At 34.4% G+C, this 25,711-nt stretch overlaps 1 protein-coding gene across 24 annotated transcripts in view; it reads right to left on the reverse strand.

The window, feature by feature from the left end:
* Positions 1–25,711, reverse strand: part of DGKB (diacylglycerol kinase beta) — an 818,895-nt gene that overhangs the window by 513,957 nt on the left and 279,227 nt on the right. For all 24 annotated transcript variants that reach the window (XM_063814062.1, XM_024357753.3, XM_024357755.3 and 21 more), the window contains 4 exons: positions 23,896–24,013; positions 21,404–21,492; positions 21,204–21,320; positions 11,591–11,689 (listed from right to left, as the gene is read on the reverse strand). In XM_063814062.1, coding sequence (XP_063670132.1) covers positions 11,591–11,689; positions 21,204–21,320; positions 21,404–21,492; positions 23,896–24,013 — 423 coding nt within the window. The remainder of the gene's footprint in view (positions 1–11,590; positions 11,690–21,203; positions 21,321–21,403; positions 21,493–23,895; positions 24,014–25,711) is intronic.

The following is a 25,711-nucleotide window of genomic DNA, read 5'->3' on the forward strand; positions in this document are numbered from 1 at the left end:
ACAAGAAAAAAACAAACAACCCCATCAAAAAGTGGGCAAAGGACATGAACAGACACTTCTCAAAAGAAGACATTTATGCAGCCAAAAAACACATGAAAAAATGCTCACCATCACTGGCCATCAGAGAAATGCTAATCAAAACCACAATGAGATACCATCTCACACCAGTTAGAATGGCAATCATTAAAAAGTCAGGAAACTACAGGTGCTGGAGAGGATGTGGAGAAATAGGAACACTTTTACACTGCTGGTGGGACTGTAAACTAGTTCAGCCACTGTGGAAGTCAGTGTGGTGATTCCTCAGGGATCTAGAACTAGAAATACCATTTGACCCAGCCATCCCATTACTGGGTATATACCCAAAGGACTATAAATCATGCTGCTATAAAGACACATGCAAACGTATGTTTATTGCGGCATTATTCACAATAGCAAAGACTTGGAACCAACCCAAATATCCAACAATGATAGACTGGATTAAGAAAATGTGGCACATATACACCATGGAATACTATGCAGCCATAAAAAATGATGAGTTCATGTCCTTTGTAGGGACATGGATGAAATTGGAAAGCATCATTCTCAGTAAACTATCGCAAGAACAAAAAACCAAACACCGCATATTCTCACTCATAGGTGGGAATTGAACAATGAGAACACATGGACACAGGAAGGGGAACATCACACTCTGGGGCGTGTTGTGGGGTGGGGGTAGGGGGGAGGGATATCAATGGGAGATATACCTAATGCTAGATGATGAGTTAGTGGGTGCAGCGCACCAGCATGGCACATGTATACATATGTAACTAACCTGCACGTTGTGCACATGTACCCTAAAACTTAAAGTATAATAATTAAAAAAAAAATAAAAATAAAAAAAGAGATATGAGAGTTGGCAGGGGCTACAAATCCAGTTAAAAAAAAAGTGAGATAAATAATCATCTAAAAATGATTTTAAAATTTTAAATAATTTTCTATTCTAAGACAAATGTTCTGTTTTAGGAAATATTTAATCATTATTTTCTTCATTAGGAATGGGTTTATAGTACAGAAAGAATTAAACAACCATAAAAGCGGACTCATTTGTAGGACAAAATAACACAGTATGGGGAAAATGATCCTTTGCACTTCTGAGTAGAGAACAGCCAGAAGAAACCATTCTTCATAAAGATGTTCACTATCATGTTACTTATAATAACAAAATGAGGAATTGAAAAGTTGCTAGACAAAAACAGTTTCAACTAAAATATGACTTCTTTACTTAATGAGATTACACAGGCATTAACAGTGATGTCCCATAGTATATGGAAATACATAAAAATTTAACGATATCAAATTAAGTATTAAAATATAATGACACATAGTATATTCAGGTTAACTTTAAAAAGGTGAAAAAAAAACCCTAAAAATCAGGAAGGTAATTTTAATAGTGTTTCTATTTATATATTAATTGTAATTCTTCTTATATAACTGTATCACAGGTTTTTAAATGTTTAAATTCTTTTTCTTTATTATTTTAAAATGTTGTATGATTACATAGTTATGGTATGATAAAATGTTAAAATTCACTTTTCAAATTACAGCATAACACTTATAATAGTAATATTAGATGATATCATCTTAGCACTCACCATCAGCTATGCATAGTTGTAAGCAATTTTCATGAATTAACTCATTTGATTTTATTTACAAATGGAATACAGAGGGACAAAATGTTAATAGCTTGCTTCATATCACAAAACTAGTGAAAAACCCAAGATTAAAATACAAATGGTATACTGCCAGAGTTCTAAGGTAACTGAACCAATTTACTCTCTCACCTGCAATGGATGAACAATTTGGCTGCATCTTCACAAAGCTTAGGCTTTTTAATGTGCTTGTATCATTCTCTTCAGTGTCTAATGTTATCTCCTGATACTTAACATCAATTTTCTTGATAAGTAATGATGGTGAGTGCATATTCATATGTTTATAGGTGGTTTATAAATAGACTTAGTTCAAATGCCTGTTTAGGTCTCTTGCCCTTTTCAACTGAATTGTTTGTTTATTCTTGATTTATATCAATTCTTTTTATATTTCACATACAAGTCATTTGTCACCATTTTGAAACTACTGGATGGAAACGACTTGCCCACAGCTCAGGAGTTCATGTAAGAACTCTGGACTCTAGTCTTCCACACTTTCTGGCTATCATTATTCTCTCTTCCTTCTTTCTCTTCTTCCTTTTCTTTCCTTCTCTTCTTTCTTTTCTTTTCCCTTCCTCCCTTCCTCCCTTCCTCCCTTCCTTCCTTCCCTCCTTCCCTCCTTCCCACTCCCCTCCCCTCCACTCCCCTCCCTCCCCTCACTTCCTTCCTTTCTTCCTTCCTTCCTTCTTTCCTCCCTTCCTTCCTTCTTTCCTCCCTTCCTTTCTCTCTCTCTCATAAATCTTCCACACTTCTCCTCTTTTCTAAAACTTTTCACTGGGCTCCCCGGAACCAGTGTGCAAAAAAAACAAATTATCCTTTTCCTTTCTAAATGATTGCCACTTTTGCTAATAACACTTCTGAAAAGAGGCAGCTCACTCTCTCAATCCTTACAACTGCTATAGTTTTAAGGGCAATCTCTTGGCCTTCCATCAAAATTACCATTTGTCCAGCTACAAAGCTGGACTTGAGGTTCATGAAATCTTTACACTTGAGGTTCATGAAATCTAATAGTTCTCCTCTACCCTTATTAATTACTGTCAAGTAATAACAATTTTTAAGACTCTGCAACTATCCTGGGTGGTTTTAAGGATAATATCCAATAAGTCATTCTCAGAGTTCCCTTACTTTCTAACATCTAATGAACTTCCCCTGCACATCAGTTGAGCCACCAAGATTCATGGCTGCATATTGGATCTTACCATCATCTGAAAATAATCTATTTTGAAATCACATCAAATCCTAATGTTCTACTCTCTGCTACAGTTTTCTCTCCTGGTTGCCTAATTTTCTTTCTCTGTTGGTGTCTCTTGACTATTCACATTGCAATCTCCTAGTGATACTCTCATATCTCTTCTGCTCCCTGCTTTACATTTCTTTTACACCACACTGCTAGCAAAGCTGTCTTTCTACAACACAAAGTTAATCATCTAAGCTCATATTTATATTGGATAAAGCCGATCTCCTTGACAAGACAGGCCAGGAAGCCATTATCTTGGACCTTGTATTTTCTCCCTCTCCAGCCTCACCCTTACACATGCCCTTTAAAAAATATTTTGGAGTTTCATGATCACACTATGTACTCTCTTGTCACTGAGACTATTTATATAAACATCACTTTACATTTTCCTTCAAAATACCTATTTATGCTCAGACATCATTTCTTTAAGAAAAAGTTTAATTTACTGTTTTCCCTTGGGATGGATTAAGATTCCCACCTCTAGAGCCCCTGTAAGTGAGTATTTATCACACCCTAATATTTAACCTCTTTCGATGCTTCATCTAATTTACTCTGAATTGCAGGAGAGAAGACAACTGCTCTTATCTGGATTTTTAGCTCCAGTGTCTTTAGTAAAAATTAAGGGGAAGAAAAAGGAAGAAAAGAAAGAAGGAAGGAAAGAAGGCAGGAAGAAAAGAGGAAAGAGAGGAAAAATAAACAGTAGAAAGCGAGCACTGCAGATATTGTATATAAAAATAATGCAATGATCTTAAAGGTACCTTTAAGAAATAAAAATAACAATTCATATAAAACAATGGTTACTTATGTATCATACAACTTCAACTTTAATCAGCATATTAACACTATGTCATTCATAATTCCAATTTATCAATATAAAATATTGATATTGATATGAAAAAAAGGCTAGGTAATTAACCCCTTTGTTAGAGAATTAAGAACCTTGCTCTTCAAGATCAATCGTGTTCTTGGCAAGAGCATGGATGGAGCTAAAGGCCATTTTCCTTAGGAAACTAATGTAGGAACAGAAAACCAAATACCACATGTTCTCACTTATAAATGAGAGCTCGATGATGAGAACACATGGACAGATAGAGGGCAACAACGACAGAGGGTGGAGGCTGGGAGGAGGAAGAGGATGAGGAAAAATAAGTAATGCACAGTAGGCTTAGTACCTGGGTGATGAAATAATCTGTACAACAAGCCCCCGTGACACAAGCTTACCTATATAATAAACCTGTACATGGGCCCTTGAACCTAAAAGTTAAATTAAAATAAGGAATATTGTTTTTAAATTATAACACAAAATGTGTACATACAGAAAACAAAACTAAATCATGGAGGTGAATACAACAGAAATGATTTTTGTGATAATCTGCTTGATTTTACTCTTCAAAGTTTAAAATGTGATTTTCTCATGAGATATCTCAAGTCTTCTTTTGTTGACGGTGGCAGAATTAATTGAATAAAAGCCCCTCCAAAACTGAAAAATAATTACATAAATATGTGCACTCTTAAAGAGCCACTTTACCTCATCATAAAAATTATATAAAACCTAGAATGAATGTAAAACTAAAATATAATTCTAGAGAAATTGATCAGATTTGTAGCCTCCTATATGAGATTACTCTAAAATCAAAGGGATTCTATAGGCCTATTTTATTGATTTCTGTGACCTCACAAATTTATGTACTACCCAAAATAATTTCAAAAGTATGGACTTAAGCCATTACAGAGAAACAGAAGAGAAATTTATGAATAGAATAGTAATAAAGTTATATATAAACACATACAAATAAACAACATATATTCCAACATCATCGTTCAATTTAGTATAAATTTAATTATAAGCTTCTTAAGTACAAAAAATAAAAGCATGATGGCAATGACACATGAAGTCTAAGAGATAACATCATGATAAACAGAACTGAGAAGAACTTTTGTCAGGTAATGAAGGACATTTCCAACATATCTTTTTTTGTTAAAATAGGGAGTTTTATATGATTAATTTTTAAAACTCCCTTTCAATGCAGGCTGATGACATAATTGCTGAAGCCCAATTTAATTTAAGCGAAACTGCGAAGGGCTAAAACAACATAGACTACATCTGTCTTGAGTTAGGGGTAAATTAGAACATAGAAGAGTGAGTGGCTTGCATATGGCCTCATTAGGCCATATTCCATATGAGATTATTAAAATTTATTTGCAATGTCACTTTGTTTTGGATTGGCCAGCTGAGATTTCAGTGTGTTATCTGCAGCAAGAACCAAGAATGCATTTTTTAATAGATTCTGTTAAAGGCAGAACATCTGTTTTGACAATCAGTTGGGAAGGGTTAATGGCCTTTTACAAATTAAGCAGCTTATCATGAGTCTCGATGAGTTGGTATTCATCCTACATTTTTTTGGAAGTAAAATAAGGGGAGGATTTAAGGAAATCTACCTTTGTAAACAGTTTCTGACCTCTCTTCAATATGGAAGTAAATGAACTATAGCTATAATTGTTACCAGAACATTTTTTTTTCTTAAAAAAAAGCATTCTAAGTACATAAACACAGTCATGGAAAAATCTTGACTAAATCACACATTAAATAAATTTTAAGCAATATAGATTTTTGATAGTACTTTCAAAAGATACTGGATGCCAATTGCAACCTCAGAAAACTAATTATATCTGATGTAGGGAATCATTGTTTAATTTTTATTTGAATGAAAACACCATATGATAATAATTTTAATTTCAGAGTAGTTGATTTTAACCCATTTTTATGGCAATAGCCATTATCAAGGCCAATTATCTGTGAAAACCGTTTGTAATGCATGCTTATAAAAAGCATTTCATCAGTGCAGAGGAGATGCTTACCTTGCTAATCTCTGGAAATGGTGAGCATATATCTACTGAATCATTAACCTACAGCTTATAACAACGATTGGGGAGGAATGGGAAGGCTGAGAAGGGTGGTACAAATTTTTTTTAATGACCCTGGAGAAGGTGTTCTAAAATAAAAGAAGACAATGGCTATGGATCTTGACCTTGTGGTATGTCATTAAGATACAAGGCTATGTGAGCTTCAACCAGAAATTAAGGATCCACGCTGCATTTATAGAGGTCATTCAATAACCAATTCCTAACTACAGAGTCAAAGACTAAGGAAAAAATAAAACTAGGCATCTTAAGTTCTCTAATATTTTTTATAATGTGATAGAGATAATATCAATATCCACTTTGTATTAACTGAGTCTGAACCTCATCTGCTCCTCTTAGAGAAGATTAGCAAAAGAAACAGGGGCATACAATTTCTTAAAGAGGAAACTGGTATTAAATAATAAAAACCAAAACAATATGATATATGTGAGGACTAATGATTTGCTTTAAATGAAGGGCTACGGGTCATGCAGTGTGAAATTATTCCTGGAAAGTTACTGAAAGTTCGCAGACTGAAAAGGCTCAGAGCCTATCAGCTGGAGCTGATTAAGCAATTTTGTGGGCAGAACAGTTTCATTAATTTGTTTGAAGTATGATCACTTAAATAGTTAATGTGTACAACAGTCAATATTTTTATTCCATGACAAGAAAGTAACCTTTTAATTCGGACTTAGCTAGGTGGGCAAATTTTTAAAGCAAAGTGATTTAGATTGATTTATTAACACATACGAGACCCGAAGGGCTTGACACAACAAGTGTACTTAAAGAATTACAAGCAGTTCAATTATCCTTGATTTCTAGTGGATAAGGTACTATATGAGAGAATGAGTAGGTTGATCCAGTTAAAGACCCTTGTTTACTGTAATAGAGTGTTTGGGATTCAAATAGGGAATCACCAAAAATATTTTAAGAGTGAGAGAGACTTATAATATTTGCATTTTTTGAAAGTTGACCCAGGAAGCAGGTTGGGGTGTACAGAAAGGAGGTAGTTCACAAGGATGCTACTGGGACAATCGTAGAATAAAATTTGTGAGGCTGGTATACAAGACAGTCACAGTTGGGCTGAAGTAAAGAGACAGGATTAAGAACATTAGAATAGAATTGAGTAATATTATATTCCAGATGAGAAATAAAAAATGCTACTTAGGTTTCTAGTTTGGGAAAGTTGGGGTGTGAAGGTTTCAGTAGCTGAGATACAACAGATAAACTCTCTCTATTGGGATTTGGAGAAAATCTCAGAGCACAGCTCTGGAGTGATAACCACTCGGGCTCCACTTCTAAATTGCCATGTACTACTCATGGGACACTGGGAAATTTACTTAACCTCTTTGTTTCTCAGTTTCCTTGTATGTAAAATGGGAACAATTATAATATTTATCTTATGTTGTCACTTTGAAAACAAAATGAATTTATATATTGTGTTACTTATAACCATACCCCTTCATAATCTCAATTCCTACCTCACTCACTCTCAACCTGACACCATTAACCTTGATTCCAACAACCTTTGACTTCACTGTAATTTACAATGTACTATTTCTAAAATCTATTACTGTACCTCATATTTAATGTTCTTACTTCCCTCATTTCCAGCTCAAATTCCATGATTAAGCCTTACAATTACTCCTTTGCATATATTCTCAACTCTCTGGCTGCCCTCTCTGTACATCACATTTGCCAAAAGACACGGTCACATGAAGACTGGGCTGTGCCTATTCCATTCATAAAGCTGGACTGTAACTAGATAAATATGACTGAATGTGAGTAAAGAAATATATTCATCCAAGCCGACTGGAATTATATACTAAATGGATGATTATTAACTAGAGGTAGCTGCTCTTTTCTCCTTGAAAATCACAGTTTCTTTGAACAATTTTGTTCCCACTTTCCTAGGTGACACAGGCTTCTTACACATCTTGCACCATCCTCACTCTAGCTAATGACCCAGGTTTCTATTTCTTTGAGAAAACAGAAGTATTATGTCTTTTTGCCATTGTTGCCCCCTCAACACTACACAGATTGTTCCTTTTAAAATATAAGTCAGATAATTTCTGGTTCTGGTCAGAATCCTCTAATGGCTTCCTATTTTATTCAGAGTAAAGGCTAAAGATTTTACAACGGCCTAAATTGTCCCACCCAATATAAAAATCGTATGATATCTTTGAACTTCTATTTTTCCTCCTATACACTCAGGGCTAGCCACTAATCCCCCCCAATGCCTTTGAGATCTGTCAAGTGTCTACTGCCTCAGAATCTGTTGGTGAAGTTCTGTCCCCAGATAGCCACAGGGGTGACTCCCTCAAATCACTCAACTCTACTCAACTGTCTCTTCAGTGAATATCTTGACAGCCTCTTTTATCACTGCAGCCCCAACATTTCTTCTTTCTCTGCTTTAATTTTTCCCTTGACATTGAAAACAAAACCAGCACTTATTTATTGTATATATTTAAGGCATATGATTACTGTACAACTAATGTTTTGATATTGTTAAACAAAAATTACCAAAGTCCATTGTTTTGGACTGAGCTCCTACAGGAGGCCCCAACAGACCAGACCAGACCAAACCAAAATGGAAACCAAACTTTAGTACAAACAACTTGTACTAAAGTGTCACATAATCAAGCTGAAATTTTAAGGAAGCAAACTGAATCCCAGAACACATCAGTTGTTTCTAAAAATGTGAAATTCAAGTCTACCTGACTTGGGATAATACGGATGTAACCTCTCCTTTAACTCTTTACCCAAAGAGTAACCTGAAGTAACATGATATCAAACAATCAGCTTTTGTTTTGTATTATTGTGTTTTCTTGTTCCCACCTTACAAAATCCACTGTTCTATGTCTAGTGGGAGCTCTCATTCTACTCTGTAGAATAGATGCTATCCTAATTCATGAATAAATGCCTATTTGATCTATAAATAAGTTTGTTGTTATTTTGTTTTCAATAGTGTAAATATTCATAGTGAAATAATTATTATAGTTAAGCAAATTAACATATCCATCTCCTCACATCTCCTCATATAGTTACCCTTGTGTGTGTGCATGTGTGTGTGTGTATGTGTGTTAAGAGCACCTAGTCTCTTGGCAGATTTTCAGTATGTTATACTATATATATATATATATATACACACACACATTTTTTTTTGAGACAGAGTCTCACTCTGTCACTCAGACTGGAATGCAGTGATGCAATCTTGGCTCACTGCAACCTCCGCCTCCTGGGTTCAAGTGATTCCCCTGCCTCAGCCTCCTCAGTAGCTGGGATTACAGGTGCCTGCCACCATGTACGGCTAATTTTTTGTATTTTTAGTTGAGATGGGGTTTCACCATGTTGGCCAGGGGGGTCTTGAACTCCTGACCTCAAGTGATCCACCCACCTCGACCTCCCAAAATGCAGGGATTACAGGCGTGAGCCACCATGCCCAGCCATGTTGTACAATATTAGCTATAGTCATCATACTGTACATTGGATTTCTACACTTATTCATCTTATGTAACTGCAACTTTGTACTCTTTGACCAACATCTCCCCACTCCTCCCCTCTTCATATCTTCAGGAATCAACATTCTACTCTGTTTATGTATTTTAGTACAACCAGGTACTAAATAATTTATTTAGTTTTATTGTTTATTGTCTACATTACCCCTGCTGGAATGTAAACTCCATAAAAGCAAAGATTTGTCTTTGTTTTAATGTTTTCTTTCCTACCTATAATACTGTTTGGCACATACTAGGCATGCAATGAATATTTACTGAATAAATTAAATAATATTTTAGCATAGTCTCTGGGATAGTATATATGCTCAATCAAAAGAGCTATAATTATTGTAGTAGTAAATAATAATATATTGGGTATATGCACTTAAAATAATATGGGTCCTGCAGGTGGCAGTTCTAGGTTTGGAATTTAGGATAATGAGCTGAATATAAATTAACATGGTAATGCAATCAACTGAATAAACAAGATCTCATCGAGAAGAATACTAAGAGAGGAATGCCATGACATAGGAGGGTAGAATCCAGGGATGCACCGACATGGGCATGTCGACATTGTGAACCCAGGAAAGATACTGAAAGCAAGTATCCAGAGAAACAGAGAAAGGACCAGGAGTGAGGTATAATGGAAGTCAATGAAAGGTAGACATTTTGGAAGGACGAAATGCTCAGTAGTCATCACACACTTCAGAGTAGATAGTACCACAAAAATGGTAAACAACAAATGCTGAGATATAAATTATTAAAACTGTGGGAATATTTAATGATTGGAGATCAATCTTCAGAATAAAAACTGTCAAAAACAGCAATGAAAGATTTTTCAAGATTGTTCAAAGACAAAATTCATGTAACACATGCTCTTTACATTTGATTCTCTCAAAAAAAGAAGTGATAGCATAATAAAAAGAATACACCTTATGTTTGAATTTATATAACTAGAGGTTGACATAAGTGGGCCAAGGAGGCAGACCCCAGGCTCACTGAATTGAGTGGGGTCTTGCACAGACAGATGGGTAGTAGGAAGAAATCATAGATCTCATCTTAGAGTTAAAATCTGAGATCGAAAATGCATCTAAACCAGTAAAATTGCCATATTTTAAAATAAGAATATAAATAATACAAAAATTCTAGAAGTCTTCAAGACAACACTTAAATGAATAAAAACAACAATTAAATTAACCTAAAATGTAAAGTATTTTTATATGGCTCTCATTTTATTTAATCTTATTTACCATAGGATGTCTAATAAACCTTACATGAAGAAAGGAAATTTAGAATTAGTTATTGCTATACTCAGCAATATGGAGGTATTTTCTTTTCCTCTATTTTTGTATTTGAGAAAATGAAGCATTTTTAATAATTTTGTGAAATAAAGGCATTTAAAATACAACCAGTATTTTACAGATAATTACAAAATGAATCATAAGTGGTACAAAATGAGTAATATGATTAATTTCTAGGTTGACCTTTAGAAAAGTATTTTTCTATCATTTCTTAGTTGTTATAATTTTATTATATCAAATGGAAGTTCCAGCCATTTAATTTCCATGTTGTTTTTCAAAATGAGAAGTGCATCATGGATCTAAAATAGTTTGTTTTTTAAAATAACTTTAATTTTCAAAGTAATTTGGGTTTTGAATATGAATATTGTTTGAATATCTGCTTCTCTTCCTACCAAGGTTCGTTCTTTTCATAGTTACTTTACTCATGCATTTTCACTTCTATATTTATTGAATTAAGTAATTATTTTGCAGGTAGTTAAATTTATTGTTCAATAAAATTTTTTTTAAAAAAACAGCTAATAGCAGTGCATAACTTTCTTCATGGATGTGTCATCATTTTAGGTAGCCTCTAACCTAGATGAGAGCCCTCAGCGTTGCAGATATATAATGTGCATCTCCAGCAAAATTGCCCATAAGAATAACTTCATTATTCTGGGAAGCTAGATCTATAAAATATATAAAATGTTGAAGTGTTCTGCCTTTACAATTCCTGGTAAGTACAGCATGACTAAGTGATAAAACCTGAGTCAGCGTCATTTCAAGCATATCGTTGTAGAAAGCGTATTTTGACAGAAGGAAAAAGGAAATATAGTGGACAAAGGTGTTCTGTTTCAGAGTAATGACGTATTTTAGATCTATATACTTCTACCTTGACTGATGAAAAATTATCTCTAGAAGCTTTTAATGGTATACGATACTGATAAGTCACAGCAATCCTAAGTTATAACAGAATGATAAGGAAAAACTCACCAGTACCACTGGACAGATTGTTGTGGGTGGTAAAATATGGTCCTTCAAAGGTCCACAGTCACATTCAGGTTTTAGATGAGAAGCACATTTATTATGCAGCTAGAAAAACAGAAAGGGGGATAGTATCAAATTCTACATGACAATGCCTAACATGGGGGAGATTATATTTCAATCGAGATACAGCAAACACATTAAAAGTACAATAAAGAAATTATAAGAACAAATAAACAGAGTCATAAAGGAATTCATAATACATTTGCCCTTATATATGTACCCTAAATAAACCATCTAGCAGCTTCTGTGACCCATTCTATACATTTTATAATTCTCAGAAACGTTTATATTAAAAATGTACTTTAGGTTTTGCATCAAAGAACCCTGATTTCTTTGACAAACACAAATTATTGTCCATTACAGTTCTTCCTTTGCTCATCTGTTAGCATAATCTTGAAACCTCTGTGCCTGTGTATGCTTTTTTTTTTTTTTTTGACCCTCCTGTTTTCTCAAAGTCATTCCAAAGTGCACAGCTCAGTATGGGGCATAATTGATCCCATCATTAGTTTTAACTTTGTAATTCAATATGTAAATGTAACCAGAGATTCATCTCAGTAGGAGCAGGATATAAATAAAAGAAGATGATTATGATTATAAAAATTTATCTGTATATTGTATTTATCAGCTCAACATTAAGTTAGTATATAATCATACAATGTCCTATTTATTTTTAATATGTATGAGCCCAAACTAATATTTTTATTAACCTGGTCATAAGTTTACATTAAGGTGTTATAACATGGTGTTTTAAATAGTGATGTTTTAAAACTGAGATGGTAGTTTTTTAAAGAATTACACAGATTTGGTAAAATAATACTTGCTTGAGGGCATCTAGAGATTTCTCCCTCCTGCACTATGCATTAATTTGATATGAACTCTTCATACTTTAGAAAAAAATATACATTTCAATAAGATAATATGTTATGTTCAAAACAAAAAAGAGCCACATTATTTTTCCATTTTGAATCAAAAGCTACCTCATTTAAGCCTTGGCTGCATTAATTTTCACAACATACATACCTTTGTGAGCAGTTAATTATCAACTAAGCATAGGAGTCTAATTAGTGTTGATTTATTTTTAGTAATAGAACAGTATCAAAGAGGTATTTCTGCGGTCCTAGAATCTAACACTGCTGTCATGCTAACTCCCTGCATTGGAGTTAAGGTGACTTGTACTGTAATTAATGCCCATTAGGTTACATTACATGAAATAAAAGTATCTTTACATGTTCATCCATAATTAGCAGCTCTGCTTCTCAGGGGCATATAAACTTCTCTATAAAAAAGTGATTTAATTGTATTAGGCACTACTGGTCTTTGTCAAGAGGCAAGAAGTGTTGAAGATAGAGAAGCAGCTGAATGCACAACAGAACTAAATAAACTGATACTCAGAGCAAATTAAAAGGTATAGTTTCCTCAAAATAAAATTAGTGACTTGTTTAAAATGTAATATTAATTTATTGGACCTAGTAATTAACTTTCTTAGAATCTGCCATGGCCATGGATGTTTGGATTTAGAGTTAACAGATTAGCAAGTGTTGGGATGGATCAATTTCTCCCAAAAGATATGCTGAAGTCCTAACTTCTGGGACCTATGAATGTGAACTTAACTGGAAATAGGGTCTTTCTAGATGTATTTAAGTTAAGATGTTGGTTTAGCTGGACCCTAATCCAATGACTGGTGTCCTTATAAGAAGAGGGGAATCTGGACAGAGAGACAACGGCACAGAGAGGAGAAGTCCATCTGATAACAAAGTCGATATCTGAGTGATGCACTACAAGACAAAGAATTCCAGGGATTGCTGGCAACCACCAGAAGCTAGGAAGAAGCAGAAAAGGATTCTTCCAGAAAGCCTTCAGAGGGAGGATGACCTGCTGACATTTGGAATTCTAGCCTCCAGACCTATGAGTGAATACATTCTTGTTGTTTTAGGCACCTATTATATGACATTTTGTTACAGCAGCCCTAGGAAACTAATAAACCCAGTACTATGAAAACGGCACTAAAACCAAAGAGAGATTATGGGTCTTAAGACTCTGCTGCACTATGGATGTCACAGAGAAAGAGCTTTGGCTCTTTAATCTTGGGCAACTTCCTTAAAACTGAGAAAACAGACTCTAAGAACCCTCCACAAAAAACAGATCCGAGATAAAAACCTATTTGTGTTTACAGCAAGAAAGTGTTGAAATATTATTCTTGATTACAGTGTAAAGCTAAACACTTGACTCTGAAGGCCACAGGGGCAGGACATACTGAGTCTTATGCCAACGCTGACTACAGATGCAGTCAGAGGCCTCAGCCTCCTCCACGCCTCCATCCATGTGTTTCCAACAATTTGCAACTGATATGGTAAAGGACGACTAAGCTCTCTGTATAGTTATTTGAGGGTTACTGATGTAAGAAAGGATGGCAAAAATAAAATTAATTTAATGATAGTTTGGGGGCATTTAGGCTAGTTTCCCAGAAGGAAGGAAAGAATCGAAGACTCAGATAGAATCATGCAACAGATGAGCTTACCAGAGTGTGTGTGAAGGGGCAACTCTGTATACTGGGATTTGGGAGTTTCAGAGCATAGGTACTGACAATTGATTCCATGAAATTCTGGTCTTTGCAGAGCCAAATAAAGCTAGTTTGGGATTTCCCAGTTTGATTGCCGCTGTGGTCCTGAGTTTTGTCTAGATGGTCATAAGGCACTCCCCAAGACATAGGAGGATCTATAAGTTTAGTAACCATACTATCATCTGTTAAACAGAGTCACACAATGCAAGAAAATTCTCCTAACCAAGAAGTCTATATTTGATAATATGCAGGAATACCTTATGCTTGTATTAAGACTAGAATCTGGCAGCTAATAAATACATTTGCATAACCATCAACATTAAGACGTTGTTTGTAGCCAAGAGTGTTAAAACTGAGGGCATCATGTTAGGAGTACGGATCATTTTACAAGTCGTGAATCAAATTTATATGACAGGTTTAGTTTATGCATCATATTTCTTGGAGATATACTTGAGGAAAAAATATACAATGTGAAAGCCAATGTGAAAAATGCGTATCATTTTCAGGACCACCTATAAAGTGTAAAAGTGAATATCATTTTTGCTGTGAACTTAAAATTGCTCTAAATCATAAAGTCTATTTTAAAAAGCAAAAATCAACAAAATTATACAATAGAATTCAAAAGCTACAAATTTTTTTCTTTAAGATACTGGTAATATTTTGTTTCCTGATCAGGTACTGCTTACAGAATATTCATGTGGGAAAAATTCATTGGGCTCTGCCCTTTGGATATAAATGCCTTTCTGTATGTACACTTTCCTTCAGTGAAAAGCTTTTTATAGTTTGAAAGAATGAATAAGACCTACTATGTGATAGCACAACAGGGGGACTACAGTCAGTAATAATTTAATTGTACATTTTAAAACAACGTAAAGAAGGTAGTTGGATTGTTTGCAACTCAAAGGATAAATGCTTGAAAGGATGGATACCCCGTTCTCCATGATGTGCTTATTTCACATTGCATGCCTGTATCAAAACATCTCATGTGCCTCATAAATGTATATACCTACTAAGTACCCACAAAATTAAAAATAAAAAAATTAAATAAGTGAATATCATCAACAATAGAAAGTTGCTTAAACTTGTCATCATATTTCGTGGACAAGAATATAAGAAAAAGACACAGCTGAGTCCTTCTCAGTGTAAATAAGATGCTGAAGGCTCACTATTGTTTTAAAGATAACCTATATCCCAAATCAGCAAAATCCTAAACACCAGGGTCCTCATCAAGAATAGAAATGAACTAGAGCATTGAAGATGCTGCCTCTTTAGTAAAATAACCAATAGCGCACCAGAAAAAATCAATTGTTTACTATTTAAAATTTAAAAAAACATTTTTGTTCAGTTATCTTTGTATTTTTTTCAAGCTAAGGCATAGAAATCCTTAGCTCATTTTTAAATATACATCCAGAAATTCCCATTCATGTTAAGGGATTCAGTGCCATATGTAGGAAAATCATATAATAGAAACCAGCTTTTCCTGGAAGTGAATTAAACACTTGGAAATAATTTCAGAGTTTATGACAACTTCCAGTAGCACCTAATTTAGAGCCAGATCTATGTTTATTAGAAAAAGCTGTCTCAAGATAGAAAGAAAAAGAAAGTGTGTGGATGTCTGTGTGCATGTGTGCCGGCATATAGTTCTATGGATGGAGTTAGGAAGAGTGGCTGTGCTGGTCAGAGAAGAAAATGGAATCTGAGAAGTCAAAAGGAGGAAAAATGGAAAATAAGTGTTCATAGGAATTTAGAGGAAAATAAGAAGAGAAATAAGCTATTTTTCTAAAGAAAAATTTGAAGACCTGATTTGGAGGCACATATTTACTGGTTCACCCGTTACACTGGCCCCTAATATTTTGCAGTTTGGGGTACTTCCTAAGACTAGCATTTACTGAAGCAGAAATGTTTCCATGGCATTGGAAACCTTTAAACATTACTGTTAGGAATTTAGTATCTTAATAAACAATATTATCTCTATATCATAGCAAAAGTTAGTAATTCATTTTTATGAAATAGGTGTTCTTTTTTCAAGCCTAAATAAAATCCCTCAACTTCCCATCCTGGTGAGTCCTGCCTGACCAGTGAGAGCTTACCTTGACAAGCAATGATTCACAACATGTTATACAACGAAGGTCAAGAAAACACACTTTCAAAAGAAATGAACAGGTATAAGCAGTGGGATATTAAGGATGTTAGTAATCAAGACAGAAAAGAGAACTGAGGTGAATATTTTGCCTGTCACAGAGGATTGAAATATAAAACACAGAGACTGGTTGCCTAATTATCAGAAGGCAGTTTTCCACTGATCTTTCCTAAACTTTTCGTATTTTTAATTTTGAAGTGGCTAGATTTACAAATGAACAGAAAATTTCATTCTAAGAGCCTAACTTTATATCTACAAGATAGCCAACTAGTAAATCAAGAAACTGCAAGTATGAACTGAAAAATGGGTGTGAAAATTGATTCTTAAGTATTCATTTAACCTTACTTGCATATCTGATGGAGATTTGAGTATTACAGGATGATATTATAAAACAAAACTTAAATAGGACATATGTTTGAAATTTAATATTCTACTGTAAGAATAGCATATCAGAGATTAAAGTGATCTTACTGAAGAGTTTTCTACACTCAGTACTTTGTCAAGAACTTCAGGTGATTAGGAAAAAATGTGTGACATGGACAAGCAACAGGAGCGGGCTACAGTTAACAGTGCAAACAACGTTAGACTGTGGTGTGAAACCAATGGAGAGCATTTGAGTTTTTCCTTTGGATGTGGAATGTAAGTACAGAAACTATTCAGAATCAAGATATATTAGTGTCAAGAAAAATTTCAAGGAAGACAGGTAACCTAACTTGTTGCCTAAAGTATGATTAGAATTTAAGATAGGTGCATTCAAGGGACAGGGATGAACAAAATAGTAGGCATGAGGGAAACATGGCCTCCCCAAGGGACTGCCAACAGAAATACACAGCTATGGCAGAGGGTGTGTGTAGAAGAGGAATATTATATACAGTTATGTTTAGGTTTGATTCTGATTTCTAAAGAACTAAAAACCAACTTGATGCAAGGGGTGTTGAGGGCTGCATTTATTATCACAGAACTATTATAGATTGCTAAAGAAGGCATATAACAAACTAGTATTTTCAGAAGATCTTTCTGGAGGTGGTATGCAGCCTGCATTATAGGAAAAGTACCTTCTGTTAGGGAGATGAGCCAAGAGATTTTGACTCTAATCTAGTCAAGAGGTGCTAAGAGCTTGCACTAGGGCTGCGAATGTGGAGACAAAACCTCAAATCCGAGAGAGATATTTTAAGTAGGAAATGACAAGACTCAGTGACAGGTTGTGTACAAGAGATAAAGGTAAAAGACAAGAGTAAAAAAAATTGACTTCAAACTTTTTTTCCAATGACTGGAAGCATGACAATACCAGATCTGATAGAATGAGAGAGTTGTAGTAACAGTCTTTGGGAATAAAAATCAGTCAGTTGGGCTTAGGATTTAGTGAGATTCAGGACCACAGGATTCTGGATGTCTTTTTGAGTGCATGCAGGTGCTGTTCTGACTCAGACTGGACAACTATCCATCCTTCTACAGGTGAGAGAGAAATGACGTAAGTGTTCTTCATGGAGTGCCCTCTGGAAACCAGGGATTGCTTTATGCGCACCCAAATGTATTTCATAATACCCACAAATATAATTGTTACTTACTAAGCACTTAATATGTATGAGGTCTTGTCCTAAACATATCTACAGAAATTTTTTGCCCCTTTAATCCTCATAATAATCTAATAACTTAGGTATCATTAACTCCATTTGACACATTAGGAAATTTGTCTAAACTGGTTACATAAATGGCCCAAGATGGCATAACTAGTAAGTGACAAGACGATCTTAAGAATCTGGTTGGTCTGAGCTGCAACAGTCAAATCATTTCCAAAAGTCATATATAAAAGGAAGTAATGGCTTTTGGACAAACCCTGAAAGAAAGCCAATCATCATTCTTTCTGTTTCTCTCTACAATATATTCTTCACGGAACCCGAAATTCAGATAGGCCTTTCTGAAGCCAGCACTGGCAGCGCCATATCCCATTACTCCCATAACTTCTGCTAGCTCTTTGCTATGTCCATAGTACTTTCTGGAAAGTGTAAGAGCAAAAGAAAGTACATTCAGTTGTTTAAAGGCAAGCAGTAGTAGTAGATACTCATCAGTCAAGAGCAGATCAATTTTATGCTGAAATTTTCATGCAATGGCTCAATAGAAAACTATAAATACTACTAAATACATAAATGTTCTGAGGTAAATATATCCTGTTTAACCAAGGCACAAAATCAATAATTAAGTAAATGTGTCCCTAAAATTGCTTAAAATTAAAAATCCGGAACTGGATGGAGGCTGGAGTGACTTTTGAGAAACTGATAGAGTCTCCTGGATATATGATAACTTTTTAAAAATTTGCACAAGTTGTGTTTTATGAACTTAATACCCATAAGACCCCTAGAGCTCATTGTTTATAGAAAATAAGGCTGAGGATGGATAAAAGTCTCAGGACTTTAGAGAGTTTAGTAACAGGGCAGGCTTTTTTTTTCTTTCTGACTCTGCCTTAACTCCACCAGAGATCCCTGGTTAGCCTTGTTTCCTAAATAGAACTTTGAGATTGATTAATTGATTTATTTATTAATAATTTTGAACTTGGGGATTTAAGACATTTGCTGTTTATGTTGCGCTTTGCCATAATGACAAACAAAATCACACTCAGCTATTCAACGGTATTTAGTGTAAGAATAAAATGTTAAGGGTATATTGTCTTATCTGATTTGGGACATACGATATTTAGATTTTTAAAAGTACAGTCTATTGAAAAGTGATATCCTTTTTCCTGTAAAAGAAAGTGCCTCTTTTCTTGTAAGGCTAGGGTCAGGATCAAGACCAAAGAAAAATGAATAACTTGTGAATGGTAGGGCTAGGTGTGGATTCTGAAGTACCAGATAAGAAGAACCATTAAAACAAAAAGGAAAACAATGAGAAAAACAAAAAGCAAAACCATGAGGAAAACAAAATGGAATATAATACAAGGAAATGAAGAATTTTAAGATGCTTTGTGTACCAGGAAGAGACCACTAGCAATGGTAACTTTGAGGACAGTGGTTCCCATGACTGGAAAGGGTAGAAGACAGACTTCATGGAGATTAAATAGAGAAAGAATGAGAGGATTCAAATACAGAAAATTCTAACAGCTTTGAAAGCTTTTCCATTAGAAAAGGCAGCAAGGCATGTTTTTAGAGGGTTCAAACTGAGTACACACTTAAAAACATTGATTTTTTAAGAACTAAAAAAGAAAATATGAATAATAAACCTAAGACAATAAGTTTGTAATTTACGAAGAATAGGAAAACAATTGGAGATACAAAGAAGAAATTATTTCTAAAATTATCTAATCTCAGCTTATGTTAAAGTTAAGATATAACCAGTGAAATATTCACTATACGAAAAAAACAAGAGGAAGCTCCCTACAAGATCTGAAACAAAAATGACATATGTTTGTAAATGCTTAGCAAAAAAAAAAAACTGGTTTTTAAAAATCTACATGAATGTTTTTAAAAATGAAGTAGTTATGATCCTCTTAAAACTGGGAATTCAATGTTTGAGTAATTCATGTGTAAAATTTGAATCATCGTTAGACATTTTATTATACTAACCAAACACTTTTAAAAAACTATCTTTCATAATTGAGAAAATTTCAAATGTAAACATAATTTAACTAATAGCTGAAAATGATTGCAGAAAATGTGTTCATTTAAAGGAAAGTACTTAATTGTATTTTTGAAAAGTCAGTTGTTTTTCTCATCATTCTGTATGAGTGTGCATGTGTGTGTGAGTGTGTGTGTATGTGTGTGTGTGAGAGAGAGAGAGAGAAAGAGAGAGCATTTAAGAGAGTTGTTTAAGCCCTGAGTTGAGGGTGGGGCACTTGGGGACACAGTGGAGACAGTTATTTACTTAACTGATTCAGTGCCTCCTACTGTTTTATTCTGACAAAAGTAAAAACATTGGTCCTGTAACACGAATACTCACTCTAAGCTGGGAAACAAAACCTCAGCCCCATAAATATTTTGTACTACATTATCAAAAATAGCTATTATTGAAAATGTGTGATTCTAATTAACTTACAGAAATTACACATATAACTGCAGAAGTACCATCTAACAACGGCATTCATTCCAAAAATTTTTTCAAGCTAGATTTGACAGTCAATTAAACCAGGTGAAATTCCAAAGTGTCCCAGAAAAGACCAATTTATCTCTTCTTACTTAATTGTGAACACCATCAACACGAGCATTTACATCAGTCTCTCTTATACCCCAGTTTACGATTTAACTGAAACAGGAAGGCAACAATATGTTGGAAGAAGCGTAAGATGAATTTTTAGATGCATCAAGACCTAAATAAAACACGGTCTACTTGCCCTTCTATCTAGTCACGTGGTCAAGGACAATCTGCTTAACTTTTTTTGGTCTTAGTCTTCACTATATACTTAAATCATTGAAGCTCATTGTTCATTTTTCTAACCCTTTTAAGCCCATAGATTTTATGACTAAAATAAATTTACAATAAGCAAACCAGAAAACCCTTATTAAACAGGGTTGTGGAGTAAAGGGAGAGCTGAGTTCTACCCAAACAGTATCCTATTCTTATTGCTTACTCCTAGCCATGGCCTCTGATTACCTTCCTGGGAACCTCTAACACTCCATGGAACACAGTTTAAAAACCATACCATGGTATCATCTCTTAGATTGTCACCAGCTCTAAAATTCAGGACTCTATGGGGACAAATCTGACCCTGAGCCTATCTCCTTGCAAACAAGCTGAAATGAAAAGTTTCCATGGTTTTAGGCTTACACTCAGTTTCAGGAAGCCCTTCTAGGGTAGGACTTTCAGAGAGTATGATATACACGTCTTCAGTGTGGGTGAATGCTGGGATTTGTTTTCCAATTGTTACTCACTGTGATCTGACACCAAACACAATGCAGTCCTGTCAGGCCCTGGTAACATTTAACAGTTTTGTGGCACTTATCACACTTGGTTGGGCAGTTACCTTCAACCCAGTAATGGTGCATGACCTAGAACAGAATGACATCATTGTGATAAGAGGACACACCACATAATGGCCACCTTCAGAAAGCAAGCATGCACACAAACTTACATCAGTGTTCCTTTTGGACTTCACATAGGTCTTGATGCAAGAGGGAGGTGCTCGAGCCACACAGCGCTCATGGACTGTGTACTTGCAGACTGAAAGGAAACAGGTACACAAATTCAGAGCTAATCCTGGTCCTGGTTGTAATTTTATAGAGAAAGAATGACATTAACAGAACCTCATTTCATATCCACTGCTCCCTAATCAATCCAATCAGCCACATCAAGGAGAAGTCCAAGTCGACTGTTTTTACCATGGAATATAAAAGGCCAATTAGTACAGGAAATATTATGCATGTGAAAAACCAAGGCTCCTCTATCATGGCATAGCAGGAAATGCTTAATTAAATCAGTCCTCACTCAAATTTTTCACAATAATTCCCAGATGACAAAAATATTAAAGACAAATTGATGACTGCCAAATGGCTTGGTGTCATTTGCTAGAAGGAAGAGATCTATATTTTACAAAGTATAGGCATGAGAGCAGCTGGCGGGTATGGGAATAAAAGCCCATGAGTTTATGCTATTTTGTCTCTTATCTAAATCTTAAATGGCTGATTAGTCTATTTCCAGAGAAGAGATTTCATCATACACGCCAGGCCTTTGGTGAAAATTCATCCTTCACTTGCCATCATGGCATCGTTTGTCCAAAAGCAACAGCCTTTGCCGGGCGGCATATTGTATACATATGGAAAAATTTATGTCACTATGCAAATGTATACATACACATAAGCAAATATATGTATCTACGTATGTATATAATATGTGACAGAAAACCAAGACATACATTTTTGGCATCTTCAAATTCTTTATGGTTTGAGTCTGAACATGATTTAGGGTCAACTACATGTGTTCTTTTAATAAAATGTTGGTTCCAGATTAAGGGTTCTAAATGCATAAATATATAAAACAGTACTTAAAAATAAACATATAGCCTCCTCAATAAAAACAAAAACAAAAAACTAACCACTGCCTCAAATTAAAATGAAAAACACTAAATCCAAATAATATTTATATAGTAAAACTCTCCCAAAATATTCATATCTGTGATTTTCTTTGGCAACATTGAGGGAGAAAACATGTTTTCTCTTCTCCTCCGTATTAAAAATAATATTGAATATTGCATTCACCACACTAATCAGTAAAAACTTATGAGCAAAATTCTCATTCCTCATATAATATCACTCATCTTACTTGAGACTTATCATTTTGTTTTATGTGTTCTTGTTAACAGACTCTACCATAAAAATTCCTTTTCTTTAATAGAACTTTAAAAACAAAGTACTTCCTTTGTATAGGGAGAATGTTCTAGTGTAACTAACATGTAACTAAACTTTCAAACGTAGCTGTCAGAGACTATGTTACACATGGCAAATTTCAGGTAACTTTATTAAAATTCGTAAATAGTTCAGAAATCATATGCATATGTGGCACTAAAACATGGTATTAAGTTTCAAGTAACACAGCTGAGAGAAAGGAAATTCTCAAACATATTACCAAAGAAGCTGCTAGCTAATGACAAACAAACAAACAAACAAACAAAAAACCTATAAACCATGGATGGTATTGGAAGCCAGGTAAGAAATTAGATTTAATGAAATGCACAACAATGGAATGTGTCTAATGAACTTGACAGTTTCAGTAATTCTGTACAAGCTGAAAAGGTTGGGGAGAGATAAATTGATGGATTAATGGAGAACTTAAATGAAGGGGGTATAATATCTACTCTTTTTTATCAGGACTATCATGGATTGTAAAATTTTCTCAGGTAGATATGCTGTAGATTTAAAATTACTTGGGTGATTTTATAAACTAACTGTTATATACACTATAAGAACATTCTAATTGGCAGACCTGAGTTAACAGAATAAAATGAAAATTGCAAAGATGGGTGAACTGAAATTTTTAAAATGGCCACAACTAATTAATCATCAATGCTTTGCATTCCAATGTCTATTAACCATATATGAAGATTTTCTTTCTGTTAGCATTGAAAATAATAGGCTTGAGGTGTAAAATTAGTTCGTATATCTTGCGATTTCCTAATTTTAATGCAAATCTATTTTTAATCAATTAATGTAACTTAAACAAAATACCCAAAGGAATCAACTCATTATAAGATGCTCATGTGAATAAAGTCACTAACATGTGGGGAGGGGGGGATGAATATGAATAAGATGTAAGTATGAAAAACTAGTGGAAATATTCAAAATAATCCCTGAAGAAATGGGAAACATGAATAAATTAAACTACAGTGGAAAGAAAATTGCTGAAGACTTGGAAAACGTCCTTCATTTTTTTCCAACGGTAGGTTTTTCCAAAACTGAAGAAATTAGAGTAACCTAAATATTCAAAAACACACTACAGGAAAATATAAATCACATGTACAGAGACAGTCCAGATCAGATCTTAGGTCTCCATTTACAAATAAGACTATTCCATGAAATCAACCTTTCCTCACTTGAGGAGATGATGTCCAGGCAGAGCAAATGTACTCACAGGAACAGCAGAGGCCCTGCTTCCCCACGCCAATCAGCATGTTCAGGCAAAGGTTGCAATAGGCAGGTTTGTTAAAGTGCTTCAGTCGCCACACGTGCTGTCCATCATCCTTCACGTTCTGCATGGGACGTAAGAGAAACAGATTTCACTTAATGAAATAAACAGTGAAAGATGTAACTGCCAATGAAATTCAGAGCTGGACTGAAGCATGTGAAGACAATCTGTTATTTCATCCCTGACTTTCTCCAAGATCACCGCAGAGCCTTTAGAAAAACACATGTGCTCCAGTGAAATGAGATAGTGCTAACAAATCACCGATGCTATAGCAACCCACAAATCCTTGTCTAATATTAACAGCTCAACAGCGTACCCCAAGCCATCGTCATGACCTGCCAAATGGATCAGGGACGTGATTGTCTCTTCTTTAAATACTTTATCCTTAGCACAATTCCATAAACAAATAAATAAATAAAGAGAAAGAGAAAATACCCTTCAGTGGAACAGCCTGATAAAGAAAAACTTGCAAAGACGTCACTAACCCTTGCTTACTAGTAGTAATATACAAAATTCATGATGGTGATCAGGTCATGTAAGGTGGCAGAGGAATGGGATGGGATGGAAAACTAATACTAAAAGGTAAGTTATTGGTGACATACTAGGGCTTCATTCGAGGAGTCCTTATACTATATTCCAATTTATATTAATACATTGAGTATGCCACAAATAGTATATTTTAAAAGGCAAACTTTTTAAAGGATTTCATTATGTTACCATTTTGTTTACCCCCTTATAAAATATAAGTAGTTTTAATCTCACAGAAAGATGGTAAAAATATTAAAACTGTATTAATATTTTTATTTATAACAATCCCTATGGTTATTTGCCATAATACAACCTTGGGTTTAAATTAATTCCCACTTTAGCAAAACACTTTATTTTTTTCTCTTCTCAGTAAAACTCTCTATATCATAATAGCTACTCCTGTAGGTATTTAATCACAGCTGCATTGTTCAAGATTAAAATAAAATGAAATAATATGATGCTTAGGAATTTCTTGAACTCCTTACAAGAAGGTCAAGATATTAAATGAAATTATTATATATTATTACTTTTGCTACCATCATTTTCTCCATTAACATGTACTTTTTGTAGTCTAATCACCAAATTATATCAAACAGATTAACATTTATTGGTATTCTATTGAAAACATTATTTGCCATAACTTTTCAGGTTGCCCAAGTTGTCATATTTCTTGGAACACATTCACCTAATAATTTCTGAACATCTTTTAAGTGCTTGGGCATTAACATTACTCCTGTGCTAGTGAGGCAATATAAATATATTCAGATCATCTTGTTTCTCTTGATAATAAAATATTAATAATAATGCTCCTAACTACCTTTCCTATTCCCAGTCAAGGGATAAACCACCAGATTTGTAATACTAGAGAAAATCTATAGTAACTAATTCTTACATTAGAACCAGAAATGTCAAATTTGCATCACAACATGAAACATTAATGAAATGCTTCCTGGGCGATAATTCTTGGTGGGTCTCTTGAATTTCTTCATGTTTTGCAAACAGAAGCACTGTCCTTTCTTTTTCTTTCTTTCTTTTTTTTCTTCTTAAGACTATCTTTTCAAAGATGTTTGAGTAACAAACAGCCTAGCCTTGGACAATAGAGACATGTCTCCCTCCAGAGGAGAGGGCCAGTTTGCTTACTATACTTACAGTATAATAAAAATAATCACTCCCTTGTAGGCAAAGGTTAAATGGGTTTGTTTCCTACACATTATAATTCATTTAGTTTTCTTAA

Source organism: Pan troglodytes, chromosome 6 (genome assembly GCF_028858775.2).
Source record: "Pan troglodytes isolate AG18354 chromosome 6, NHGRI_mPanTro3-v2.0_pri, whole genome shotgun sequence".
In the NCBI taxonomy this organism is placed as follows: Eukaryota; Metazoa; Chordata; class Mammalia; order Primates; family Hominidae; genus Pan; species Pan troglodytes.